Consider the following 14,690-nt stretch of genomic DNA (forward strand, 5'->3'; position numbering starts at 1 on the left):
TTTACACCTCCCGACCCCATTCCCAGTGGCTAGGCAGCTTTCTTTTACTTCCCTAGCAGAAGACAAAGGAAATGCAAGCACACCAGTGCTGGTGCTCACCACTTGTGGTAACAGTCAGAACACAGACAACCAGCTGCAAACCAAGCCCTGGCTCAAGACCAAATACAGGCAAAAGGAAGGCAAGCCCTGGTGAATTTACACAGATGCCTCCCGCCAAGGCCAGGTCCCTGTTTACGACACAATTATAAGGTCTACTAGACCTCAGTCCCTACCCATATCCACTAAGAGCCATTCTGAAGTAGGAACCAAGAGTGAAATTCACTAGGCAGTTGAGGACAATATCCCAAATGAAAAAGAGGGACCAAAACAAGTAGAAAGATGACAGATACACAGAGGGACACATGAAAGGAGCAACACAAGTAAAAATGAAGAAAGATCTCACATTGTCACATTCTGCATACTCTATTTTACATTGGTTTAAATTCATAGAATCAGCATTCTTTTTAGAAATTAAAAATATGAGATCAAAAATTTTAAGTTCAATTGAAAAACTGAACAATATAAGTTGGGGAAATCTACTAGAAAGTTGAAGAGAGAGAAACAGAAACTAGGTGTAAAGGAGAGATGAAAAAGAAAAGAAACAATGCAAGAAATAATGAGAAAATTTGTCTTTTCCCAGAACAGTAAGTTAAAAAATCATACTAAAGCATATGGTCATAAAATTTTTAAACAACAGAAGTTCAAAATTGTAAGTTTCTGGAGAGAATAAAAGAAAAAAAGTCACATAAGGGTTGAAAAGCAGATGGCACAAGATCTTTCCACTGCAAGACTGAAAGTCAGAAAGCAATGAAACAATTGTCAAACACCAAATGGTACCAAAACTTACTTCCAACACTGACCATTTTCCTAGGCAAATCCAACCAAGTGTGCAGCACAATAAAAGCCAAACAGACATACAAGGCATCCTAACACCTGCCGCTCACTGCCCTTTTGCTTAGAAAGTTCGTGGAGATGAACTGGTTAGAGCAGGAAGGAAACCAAGACACTCTAAAATGGCAGACCAACTCCAAAGGAGGGGGACATAGCATTTGGGAAGACAAGACCCAACAAGGGAGATAAACAAGGAGAGATCATGGGAGCCTGGTCCAGGGAGTAACCGGTGATGGTTATTTAAAAAAAAAAAGCCTGGAGAGCATACTGTCCAAAGAGGAAACAGCAGCCTCCAGGAGACAGAAGGAGGAAAGAGCTAGAGGTGGGACTAGACTATCTGATGCCTTTGAACATCCTGATAGAGCACCCGTCATCTTGTCAGTGAAAAAATAACGTGTGATGGATAAGTTTAAAAATAAATAAAAATATATTAACTCCAGGAAAAGAAACATTGTTCAATAAAAGGGACAGAATATAGTCTAAGGTAGAAATGTCAGTTACAGAGTCATGATAATAAAAACACCAAGTGTTCATTTAAATACAAATGTAATTTAAGGATGATGATGGGGACAGACCACAAGAGGGAGTGCAGTAAGACAGCTGACCTTGGTTTCCATAGTAGACTGTTCACAGATATCTTAAATATCAAAGTGAAATGCCATCAGGATCTTATTAAGAGCTATGGAGGTAACTGCAAGAGCAATAGCTGAAAAGGCCCAAAGTAGTTGTCACTAGAGGCAAAGAGAAATGTAGTAATTCAATTATTTATATTGTTTATATGGTATTTTGATAGAGATAGAACTTTATCCATGTAAAAGAATGACAGGATATTCAGCATTTATAGATTGTTTCTTAGGAAAGCTTAAATATTCTGGAAAAAAAAGAATTAGACTACTGGTTTGCCTCTTTTTAAGTTTGCAGGTGTACTGAAAGAGAGAAAATCATTGCACTGATAATAGGACATCTAAAAGAGGAAGGCGGTCTCCCAGGAGGCAGATAGAAACGCAGAGTCCTGGAGGTGGAAAGGCAGAGAAAAGGAGGAAAAAAAGAAACATACCTGAGGCTAGAGGGCGAGGACATTGCTTGATAGTCTTTTTTAGGATAAATTGAAGGGACCAAAGAAAACTTTGAACATTTGTGAAGATACTAAAGGACAATTATAAACCCAATTGACAAAGTAAGTTTGATCTTCCATCAGGACTGGATGCACTGTTGCAGGGCAGCATTTATTTGTACTTAGTCTTGCTCTGTCTCCCCATATTACTTCACAACACCTCCACAGCATACTTACTCCTGTGTGAAGAACCGAACAAGTACACCTTCCCACCACTGTGACCCCTCACAAGCTAGCCTACCCACTTGTACACAGCCAGCACTTGCCATGGTGACTAACAGGAAACACATTTTTATTCTATAGATCTATAAATAAACATTTACTTTTAGAAGTGCAAAGGGGCACACCAGTCAGGCTATAGGCATGTCAACCTTCTTATCACACATGTCACATATCACAGATATCGTACCTTAAAATGAACTTCAATGCCAAGAAGGTCATCACTGGATAATTTTACATTACATATAAAAATTATACCTCAAAACAATTTCAATGTCAATCATAGATAAAGCCCACTGAGAATTCTGATTTAAATTCAAATCAGATGCTCATGGATTCCAAATTAAAGGGCAGAAACTTATGATGAATAAAAAAATCTATCATTGGAAATAATACCAACCTCACCTAATAGTAGACCCTGAGACTTTATGGTCTGAAATATTAAATTTATGAATTTAGAATTAATTTGAGCATAATCTCTGTTTATCAAGCACATCTCACTATTTCAAAATACTATACGTTTGCACTTCTTTTTAATTGATATTTCTTCCCATTGATTATTGTTATAGATTTATAATATATTATAAACATTTATTGTGTGGTACTGGTACATATACATATCTCATCTACATCTTTCTTACTTCCCCATATGAGGGAAAAAGTTATTACTATGAAAAGTATGATATTAATGACTTTCTAAAAATGCTTGCTTTCTTCTCCCCTACACTAAAGCTAAAATTCAATTTTCCTGGAAATTATCATATTCCACAAAGTAGTTCAGATCTGTGTTAAGCAAATTATAAGGGAAAGATTGAATTAAAAATAAAAGCAACTGAGTTTAGAAGATTTTTTAATTGCTATTAGTCAAAATTCTTCTTATCCTATTAACATAGTAGAGAAAATTAATTTGAAAAGTCTATCTTGAATGGAAGACTGTGTCAATAAATCCTAATCCCTGGTTTCAAAAAGTAATAAAAGAAACTTGTAATTATTTAAATGATTTCAGTTAATCAGCAACTTAGAACCAAATGCTGACCAGTACATCCTCATACACTTTCCCTCACAGTTCATGAGAAGTAAGTTCATCAAACTAAGGTGGTTCCAGTAATATCAAAAAACAGTGACCTGACATCTTCAAAATTTCATCTTCTTGTTCTTTCCAAATTGTTTCAGAAAATAATTCAAAATGCTTCTTATAACTTACAAAGATGTCCTGAAAAAAACCATAACTGTTAGTTGTACCTTTAAAATCACACAAGTTAGATCAATGTTCATCAGCTCTTTCATGACTTCTAGCTTACAAAAGTATACGAGCATGTGCTCCACAGTACCTGACTTGGATTTCAGGATAACCTGAATAGTATGCCCATCATTGGTGACCTCGCAGTCCCGACAGACCACATAATTTGGAGAGAGGCGGATATCCAGCAGAGAGGGATCGTATCTAGCTTCTCTTGAGTTCAGGTTAATGGGAGACTGATATTCTCCATTAGCATCAGGAAACACCAAGCCCCACTCCACACCTAAGGACAAAATGAAAAAAACAAAATTAAGGACAGGTTTCCGACAAGAAAAATTTACAGTAAAATTTAACAAGCAAAAAAAAACTAGTTCAATTTGCTGATCTTTAAAACCTTGAAGAGAGGTTTGAGTATCACTGTTATACAGATGAAATATGGAGAACATGTGTAGATTTTTACATTCATTACATGAATGAGCTAATAATATTACTACTACACACAACATCCTGGAATAACGAAATATTCCACTCGCTGGTATTTGCCTACATAGACGTAATAATTTACAGCTCTAGGAAACTGAGGTCATCTTTAACTGATTAGAATAAAACGCCACAAAAATTTCCTCTGCTCATTAGTTCACTTACGTTCAGTACTTAGGAAACAGCTGCAACTTCCACAGGCTTCATAAGAGCCAAACTATAATTCTGATGCTAGAACACCTATCAGAAATGCAAACACGCTCAATGTGCCCACGCCTACTATGCATTTCTAACCTCCATAACAGAAATTGTGCACTTTCTATTTAGTTCAGTGTACGTCGTAAACAACAGCACTAATGGTTGATCATTTGGGAAACATATGTCTTCAGGGATAAACTGAGCAAACTAAGTTTCTTTTTAAAACTCAACCCTTTCTCGCCAACCCCCAATGCAGTTTGGAACCGAAGAGTCGTTTTTTGGAAGGAGCTGAGCGTTGCTAGCATCCTTCTGGAAAACTAGTTTCACGGACCAAGTCGTGTCCATGGGACGGTGGCCTGTACCGCTCTCTTGCTGCTCCTGCGGGCACCGCGGGGCTGGACCGCTCGCGGGCTCCGAACCCCCGCAGCGCCCGGGCGAGGGCAGGGACCGAGGCCCCGCGGACACGGCGCGGAGGGCGCTCGGATCCTGCCGGGCGCAGGGCTCAAGGCCGCTTGGGGCGCGCGGACGCGGCAGTTACCTTCCTCGTAGCCCCACTCCACGCCCTCCTCCTCTTCCTCCTCATCCTCCTCCTTCTCGGGGAAGGCGACGGTGTCCTCGATGAAGCTCAGGTCAGCCATGAGGAGGCCGTGGCGGTCCCTGCGCCGTCACCGGCGGTGCCCGCGCCTCTGAGGGTCCGGTGCGCCGCCCCCGGGAGCTGCAGCGCGCGGGGAGAAGCCGAGGAACAGCGCGCGCCGTGGCCGTGGGCGCCGGTGCCCCGCTCTGCACGACCTGCGGGCAGCGCGTCCGGGACCTGGCGCAGGGAGGCAGCGGCGGCGGCGAGTTATAAACCCGGTCGGGGCGGGACTGGCACGCGAGGACCCGCCCCCTTCGCTCGAGGCCCGGGCACCCTGGAAAGGACCGCAGAACCGGGCCCGGGACCACCGCCCGGAACCTGAGCAGCGCCGGCTCCCCAGACCTCCCCTCAAGGTCGCCCACCGTCCTGACCTCCAGCTCCAGCTGTACTGCTCCTGCCTGGGTCGGCGCGTCCCTTCCAGAACCCCAGTCACCCAAGGTCAGCCCCCAGGTCCCACACCCCAGCCTAGGCCAGGAACTCCTGTCCCTTATTTATTTTCACCTTAACTCCTGGAAAATAGCAAAGAGGGAGTTGCAAAAGAGAAAGGTGGTTTGCGATGTGTAGGAGAAAAAGGGAGAAAAGTGTAAGATCCTACAACAAAATTAAGGATTTTCCAAGCATTGCCTTTTCATTATTTAGTGTGTACTTTGTATTTGGTCCTTATAGCATCGTAGAAAAGAGTGAAAATTTTTCCAAGAAATTTGTACTGTAGCTCTTAAAAACATTTAAGGAACATAAGTTGTTCTAATGTGGAATATACATTTTGGAAAATTTTTGCATGAAGTATTATTTCAAGGACAAAAGTAGTGCAAAGTATTGAGGAAACGGTGTTTGGCTCGAGTCTCAGAGTCTGGGGTGCTGTACCGGCTCACCTTGCTGTGTACACAGCTCCCCAGCGCCTACTACAATCGTGTAAATAACGAAACACACACATTGCGTAACAATGAGGAACTTTCCAGATCCAAAGAGGTCACACTGTTATTTCTCATAAACAGGCGTCCCAGTTCACTGTTAATGACTTCAGCCCCTGCCCCAAGGCCTTCATTTATCCACCTATTTAGAGGACGTATTTGCCTAATAAGCTTAGATTCTTGCCTTAAACGTAATTTATTTTTATATGCTGTGTGACACACCGGAATGTCTGCTAGCCCTTAGCCAGCCTGTTTTTCCTAAATCATGCCACTTTTATGAATGCTTACCCCCTGAAATACGGAGAGAGATTGATAGCTTAAGAATTTTAGGGTTCTGTGCTCCTCTTCAACTCCCTGATTAGCACCCTTACTTTTGTTAAAAGCCAATTTCCTATGATGAATGTGACCATTGTATATGCCTACATTGTACCAATAAACTTAAGTAAATTAAAAAATAAATAAAAGTACTAATATAAAACCAGAAAAAATAAATAAATGAATAAATAAATAAATGAAATGAAAAGCCACATCACAGCCATCTTTTCTGGGAAGAGGATTGGAGCTGAAAGAGAGAAAATACTCAAGCCAATTCCACCACTTTCTGAAAAGTTTAGTAAGTTAGGTGAAAACTACCAGCCAGGTTTATCTTTGGAGATAACCCTCAGTTAGTTTTCAAGCACTTGTTGACTTCTCTTTCTCCTTAACACAATGAGCCTAACACTGGCTACACCATTCAGAGGACCAGGTTAGAGGGACTAAATTGATTCTTCATTCACTGCCTTGTGGGACTTTTTTAGTGGCTATTCCACCTTTTATTTGCACCTGACTGTGCCTGAGGCTGTCAGAAGCCTACTAGAAGCCACAGCTATTAAAACTAGCTAGCGCTACCAAAAGTGTTAGCCATCACCACCTACATTCTCCAGAAAGGCATATATCATTTCTTTTTCCTTACTTGAAAACTTGTTTGCAATGTTGAATTGGTTTTTATTTTCTTTTAGCAGTGTGCTCATGGAGTCATTAAACACCTCAACTAGTGAAACCAACACAAAGTCTCATGGAGCATCTCAATAGCAAATCACTTCGCCATTCTCAGCACAGAAGCAATATTCATTCCCTTTGATCCCCAAATGTGTGTAGCTGTGGCATTGTAGCCATGGTGCAACCCTGATGGCACTTATATTATCACTTAAACATCGATATGTTTACTGAACTAGAAGACAACAAAAATCTCCGTTGCAAACTAACTGAATTTTCTGTAAATTAATGGAGTACTACATTTACAAAAGATAGGATGAAAGACTGACTAGTTTATATTAGATTTTTCAGCTAATAGACAATACAACTAACAATACATTGCCATTCAAAAATGTAGTTGCTGGAACCAGGGAGATGGCTCAGTGGAATAAGTGCTTCCTTGGCAAATGCAAGGGTCTGAGTTCAATCCCCGGTTCCACCAAAAAAAAATGTAGTTGCCTACTAGACAAACATGTGTTGACCTATATTTGGTCTTCTTGGATTTCTGAACATAATTTGTTTCATGTAAGTACTATAAACAATCCTAGGGTGCCCTGCCCACCCCCATATGAGCCATTCCACTCTGCATCCAAATATTCATTTAACATTTTTAATTGCTTTGAGACTATGTGCTGCAGATTGCTGCTAATTAACAGCACCTTAAGACCTTCTCTTCTTAGTTCCCTGCACTATATTACCATCAAGGATGAGATTTCTATTTCTAGTTATTATAACGTGTCTGTCACCATAAAATCTAAACACATCAATCAAAGATATAGGACATTTCTCTGATATACAAAATAGAACAAGCATATCTAAATCTAAATTTGGAGAATCTAAAAATATTCATGCTCTCTATTATGAACATAACTATTTCACATAACTCTCTATATGATTTTAATCCTTTTCAACCTAATGTTTAATTTAATCTTTTAATTATCCTCATATTGCTCATTTTCACTGTTTGCATAACTAAGGTCGAATCACATCATCACTGCAATTTCTTAAACTAAGACCTATATAATTAATTAGCATTTGACTCTGAGAGCATATAAATAGAAATACCTAAAAGGGACAAACTAATCTAGATGTCAGCAATAGAGACACTAAGCGCCACGCACAGCGCCTTGTACCTACCCAACCCTCTCCTTCCAATCTCTCCTCACCATTTAGCTGCTTTACCTAGAAGTGTCCTTGGTGCATTGGTGAGACTGGACCTTAGGTCATCACAAACACAGTTATTGTCTTCTGCCACACACATGCATCCCTCAGTCTGGGAACCCACCAAGGGCAGAGCTAATCGTTCGGGCCTTAGATGCCTGCTGTCCAGATTGCCATTCGTGAGCCTCAACGAGGGCCAGCTGCATTCCCTCCAGAGCTCTCCTCTGCACCAGGCTCTATGGAAGACTCCAACCAGAACAAGACACTTGCTGCCCTCTGGAAATCCACAGTTCTCTGAGTACAGCAGGGAGAATAAATGAAGAACTGCAATGCAAAGCTATAAGAAGCGTGCCGAATACAAATGCAGTTACCACTCCATCTAAGAAAGGCATGATTTATAATGATGAGAAAGATCCAGAAATCTTTCTTGGACAAGACAACCTCTGAGGTAAACTTAAAACAGGTAAATATGATTTTTGAGGATGCTAAGTGAGCAAAAACCACACCAAGGGGAACACTGATGCCAGATCCTATGATGATCCCATGTGGTTGATCCTTGTTCCCTTTTACATACATCTGTGATCAGCCAGGCCTAAGACTGACACATCAAAAGTCTGTTGTGCTTCAGTAGACTTCTGTCCAAACTAAGGCACTCTTCTGGTTGTTTAGCTCAATAGTCAGACTGATGTTTTGGCAGGAAGGTCATCAAAGTTTTCCTCAAAGTAGACAATTTTGTTTCTAACAATTTCAAATTTTGTCAATAAATTTTGATTTCTTCTTCTGTATTTGTTGACCAGATTAATCCTATGTTTTGCCTGCTAAAAGTTATAATGATAATGTGGGCCTGCCTGATAGCTCAACAGACTAAAGCGCCTGCTTAGGCAGAGTGCAGTGGCCAGGGTTTGATCCGCCTCTGGGGTACTCTGACACAGCAATTGAGACTGGACATGGCTGCACGCGTTGGTAATCCCAGCTCATGGGAAACTGAAAACAGGAGAATCACTATGAGTCCGATCTATGTAGTGAGCCCCTGTAGACTCCGTAGACCCTGTCCTAAATACACAAAAATAAATAAAAATTTTAAAAAGTTATAATGATAAGCCATTTTCATCTCTTTTTGGTCTTTCATCTTCAGAACCACCAGCTAGTAGCCATAGGAGTTTGTAGCTACAGTACATTGTTTTGTTTCTAACAATTGCGGCCCTTCACTGCTTGGCCACAGAAATTGCCTTGCACAACTAGGAGTGGCAGTGGCATGTGCTACGTTCTTTGGAAAAAAGCTTTAGGAATTATTATATGGTTCTACCATTGTTTGTGTTTCTCTGCTCTACAAATCTACCTATTCCAGGAAAGCCATGGATTCTTCATCCTGGAGCCATTGAATGAGGGTGAAAAAGTATCACAACTATAGCCAGTTAGCATGCAGTGTCAGTGCGACACAAACACATTTTGCAAGCCACTACGATTTTGGAGGTCATTTAGACAGCAGCACGGCCTCATGAAAGCTGGCTCGTACAGTCAGTAGTCCATCAGATAGAAGTGAGTCTGAGAGTAATTTTTACTCATTTTTTAATATTTGTCTTTCTATTCAAAGTATAAATCTATGCTTCTGGCCTGTGAAGAAACTAAACAGTATAAGACAATGTACAGTACTTCTGTTCAACCTGAAAATTGTCTGAGAAGTCCTGGCCCTACCTAACATTCTCCCAACCTTATAGCATTGTGAGGAAGCCCCCATGTTCACAAAAACTTCACTTCTTTTAAGAAAACATGGACCACAGTTCTCTTTACTTCTCTAATACAGTTATGTCAGGGAACCTTACTGCTTCAGGACCAAAATAACTTGTACTGAAGTTGGAATGTTCAGGATCATCACACAGTTCATTCCTAAGCCTACCATTATAACAAGAAAATCTCCTCTCAAAGGCCCCTTGCCAAAAAAACAAAAACCTACCAAGATGGTTAAAGTACATCTTATTTCTTACCTGTGTTTCTATAATACTGTGTACATATTTCTAGCCCTCAAATTGAGATTATATTTTCAACACATATTTTCTGACTTCCTTTTCCAGTAGCCACAAAACTTTACAGACTAATGGCTCTCCTTATTCCTCTTCTTTCTCTCTATGCAGCATATGGAGGCCACCAGCCATACAGCAATAAAAGCTTTGGTTACTAAGATGAAGTCTGCAGAGTGCACTAAGACCTCAGGAGAAGGAGTGATCCTGCTTACCTGGAAACTGCTGTGTCACCAGGAACTTCATAAAGAAGTGACAGGTGAGCTATCTTGGAAGTTAGGTAAGTGTCCCTCTGCCTACAAAAGGAGAAACAGGGGAGCTAAGGAAAACATTCTAGGGCTGGGGATACAACTCGACAGCACAGCATCTGCCTTGGAAGCATGCGATCCTGAGTTCAATTCCCAGTATGAAAAGGAAAAGGCAGATATTCCAATCCAAAGGAAACATAAGCAAAACCTCATTACAGAAGTCTGTGTTAGCACATTTTTAAAAATTTATTTTCTTTATTCTATAGCACTATACAAGGGGAAAATAATGTTTTATTTTTAATTTATTTGCTCATTTATGTATTTGTGTGCTACAGGATCTTGCTACACACATTGGACTTGTAGTGATCCTCCTGTCTCAGCCTCCCCAGCTCTAGGATTACAGGCATATACCACCATGCCCAGTTTTGGTGGCCCACTTGGCCCAGGGGCCAGCATAGCATGTGTTACCAGGGATCAAACCCAGGTCCTTGCACTTGCCAGGCAGGCACTTAGACCACTGAACTATCTCCCCAGTCCTTTAGTGATTATTTTTAAAAGAGCATATTTCAGTCTTATTGTATGAAATAAAATACAAACTAGGTGGCATGCATGAGTGTACATTGTTTACAGAACTGCAATACTAAAACTGTGCTAATGCTGAGACATTTTTCTTTAAGACAAGATAACATTTCCATATTTGAATAGCCCCCGGGCTCCACCCATATTCCAGTTCCAACAGCACCCAGAATGCCTCGCTTGCCCTGTAGGAATAGCCACACCTGTCAGGCAAGACAGCAAACCAAATTCCAGAGAAATAGTAACTTGAGCACTGCGGGGGGCCCCAAAGACAGCTGCCATAATTCCTTTCCTCCAGCAGCCCAAGCTGCTCTTCTCCTTAGTCAGGGCTCTTTCCTGATTTTTTTTTGTGCAATAGGCTGTTTCAGAGGGACCCTCTGCCAGACCCAGGCAAAGTTTTGAGTAGAATGGCCAGTTCGTTCTGCTGTCAGAAACCAGCATTCACTAAGAACTCCTACTACGCTGAGGCCTCCATGCTGTGTGAATGCCCCAGGCAGCCACATGGGGAGAAAAGACTGTGAGGCCATAAGGAGGCACCACTCCTGCATATACCCTTTCCATGTCCCAGAACAGCTTAGCCACCAACTGATGGAGGCAAGGGAATGACCCCAGCTTGGGGGGCAGAAAGAAGCTCATTGCAGATCTGCTAAGTTTCCCAGACCACAGAAACATGAGAAGTAATAAATCAGTGTTTTCAGTCACCACCTTTTCAATTATTATGTAGCATGAATAACTGAATCAATTACTTAGTATGTAACATACTAGGCCGAGCACATTTACAGACTATTCCCTTTCATTCTCGTGTATCTCGGTGCTCCCCAAAAGCCTCATGCAGTCACTGGGGTGGCTTCTAGAGTTTGTGCTTAATTCTTGATCCAATGCTGGGATTATGGATGTGAGTGCTACACTTGCCCTAGGGCAGGTAAATCTGCATTACAATGTCAAGAGCCACAAGATGCTAGCAGCTGCCGCTATGGCTCCTCCCTTTGCTTTTTGCTGTTTCCCACCAACATGAGCTGCTGCCCTCTGTCATGTGGCACTCTGCTTTGGAGCCAACCAAGGACGGACTGAAAACTCCATGAACTGTGAGCTAAATAAGCTTTTCCTTCCTTAATTTTGGGTGTGGGGTGTTTTGTCCCAGCAACAAGAGAGAAAAGTAACAAATAAAAGCAGTGAGTAACCAGAAGTATGCCTTACTCCAGGGCCTGCGCTCTGAGCAGCCCATCTCGAGCTCCAAGCCTCGCTTTCTGACCCCCGCTGGGGTACCTGGATGGTAACTGCGTTGCTGTGTGCCATCCGGCAATGCAGAAGCACACTCCTGCCCGCTGCGCCCTTCCCTGGGTGAGTCAGCCTAAGTGCAGACTGCAGACATCCAAAAGGGAAAATAAAGTATTAAACTGCAGATAGTACAATAGAGCTTTTAAAAAAATAAGGCCAGGGAGATACCTAAGTTCAATCCCTGGTGCCACAAAAAATATATATATATATATTTTTCTGGTTCTTTCCTTTAATAATTTCTTGTTACAGAACAACTGGGAAGACAAACACTAAGAGTTTTTCTATATCTTGTCACGTCACCGTAATTTCTCCTATTATTAATAGTAATATGGCATGTTTGTTATTCTTGATGGGCCATTCTTGGTACATTATCATTAACTAAAATCTATATCTTCCCTGGGGCCCTTGTCCACACGGGATCATCTATAAACAACTTTAAGACTCTGTTCAGGGCTGGGGAGACAGCTGGGCAGTCTAAGCACCTGCCTGGCAAGCACAAGGACTCAGGTTTGATCTCTGGTACTGTGTGCCGTGCCAAGCCAGGAACCCTGGGCATGCTGTGCCAGCACTGAAACTAGGTGTGGTGGTTCATGCCTGTAATCCCCGCACTGGGGAGGCTGAGACATCAGAATCACTACAAGTCCCCACTGAGTACAGAGACTATGCACCAAATTAATAAATATAAGATATTTTTAAAAATTAAAAAAAGTTCCAGTGAAGACAAGGGAATCTGTGACTGAAACCCCTCCTCCCACTGAAAACATTACTCCCAAGCCCTCAGTCTGTCTTCACCCACTTCTGGTCTTCTGACCTTTTATACAACTGAAGAAACTCAAAGTCAAAGAACTCAGTGCTTTGCCCATGACCACAGAGCTCACAAAGGGAGGGGGGTAAGACTTGAATGCAGCTCTAATCAGCTTCGAAGTGAGCTCATGCCTGCCATCCGCTCTTCCCTCAGAGGCAGGTGTTAATCGCCATGCTGCAAAACCCCATTCAGAGTGTCATTAGTTATTCACCCATTCATGTTTGTTACCAACTCTCAATGGGGTATGAATTTAAAGTGCCTACTTAGCAATTTAAAATGTTACTTCTCAAAAGAAGAAAGTGTTCAAGAAGTTTTACATTCAATATTTCCACTTCATAAAGAGTTTGCATAATGAGAAAGAACCTGAAATACTAATGAGACACAAAGCATTAAACATCTTAAATGGTAACAGAGCATGTTTATATTATGATTGGAACTCCTTGATTGGACTTCACTAGCTATTTATTTCAGCATAATTACCAGTAATGGAAGAGAAGCACCAGTCTGGTGCTGAGCACATACTAAGCCAAAAACAAGCTGGACTACAACACTTTCACTGAAACTCAATTTGTGTTTTGTTTTGGTTTTTTGCAGTACTAGGGATTGGAAACAGTGCTTTCCCACTGAACTGTATCTCCAGCCCTTTTTCATGCTTTATTTCAAGGCAGAGTCTTGCTAAATCATGAAACTAGTCAGGCTGGACTCAAACGTGCAGTCCTCCCGCCCCAGTCTCGCAGGATGCGGGACAGCAGACCTCCGCCGCTGCAGCTGACTGAACCTGTCGTGCAAGGGACAGCAGCACAAAACATGGTCACTTCATATGCTCCACCTTAACAGAAAAATAAACTAAAGCTCCAACATGAAAGGTTTCAGTAAAACGCAATAATTATATGTTGAGAATTATTTCAAGTGAACCTCTTTTAAATAAATGCAACTTCAAAAGTCATGTGTGAACACTTATCTTTTAAGTGCATTCTTATCGCTAACATAGTATAATGCACTAAAAGGTTATGTGGTGTGATAGTTTTACTGCTTAACAAGTTTTGATCTTGGTGACATTACTTAATCTTTCTATGTGATAATAAATAAAAGGAGGGCATTAAGTACATCAAGTCAAAAGGGCTGTTGAGAAGATTAAACACATTAATATAAATATTTGAACTAGAACAGTCAGATCTACCAAATGTTTTGAAAATGCAAATTTGTTCCAATGAAATTAATATATTAATGAACAACTTGAGCACAGTAAGACTTCCATTAGACATCTATGATACATAATAAATACACCTGTCATGGGAAACTGGTACGTGCCACCTTTATCTGTGGGAAACATGAAACACTGTACCCACCTGAACTACACGAAATACCCAGTATGCACACATGCGTTTACCTCAAGTGCCTGCAGAGTACCTTGATGCACCTTGAGCTCTAAGCTGCCCCGGCCTCCCTGGCCACATAGCTCTCCATCAGATTTCAGGTAGCCTCTCCCTGGCTCTTCACAGCCTCCTCTCGAGACCCCCTCCACAAGAAGTACAGTGTGTCTTCCAAGGTAAAATGTCATGCTAATTTCAATATCCATGTATTTTTTAACAATGGAAAACTGTTATTCTGTTAGATGTGTTTGCATGTTTTAATATGTCACTGATAGACCCAGTCCTAGCCCAGGTCCGGTGAGTGTGTGGAGAGCTTCCTGCTACCCTACACCAGCGGGACCAGTCCCAGCCCAGGCGCAGCGTGGGCCGGACCCTCTCCCATCCCCTCGGGCCGCCCCACACCACTCTGCCCTACGTCCCGACCCCTCCCGCCGAGTAGGAACTTCTGCCGACTTCCGGGAACCCCCAGACCCAGTCCTAGCCCAGGTCCG

The 14,690-nt window shown here is 41.7% G+C and overlaps 1 protein-coding gene across 2 annotated transcripts in view; it reads right to left on the reverse strand.

Annotated features, from left to right (window-relative positions):
- Positions 1 to 5,005, reverse strand: part of Ca8 (carbonic anhydrase 8) — a 136,510-nt gene extending 131,505 nt beyond the window's left edge. For both annotated transcript variants that reach the window (XM_004642355.2, XM_023702453.1), the window contains exons 1-2: positions 4,720 to 5,005; positions 3,595 to 3,786 (exon numbers count right to left, since the gene is read on the reverse strand). In XM_004642355.2, the coding sequence (XP_004642412.1) occupies positions 3,595 to 3,786; positions 4,720 to 4,819 (292 nt within the window). In that variant the 5' untranslated portion in view covers positions 4,820 to 5,005. The remainder of the gene's footprint in view (positions 1 to 3,594; positions 3,787 to 4,719) is intronic.
- Positions 5,006 to 14,690: the final 9,685 nt, after the last annotated feature.

This window comes from Octodon degus, unplaced genomic scaffold, assembly GCF_000260255.1.
Source record: "Octodon degus isolate 3935 unplaced genomic scaffold, OctDeg1.0 scaffold00152, whole genome shotgun sequence".
In the NCBI taxonomy this organism is placed as follows: domain Eukaryota; kingdom Metazoa; phylum Chordata; class Mammalia; order Rodentia; family Octodontidae; genus Octodon; species Octodon degus.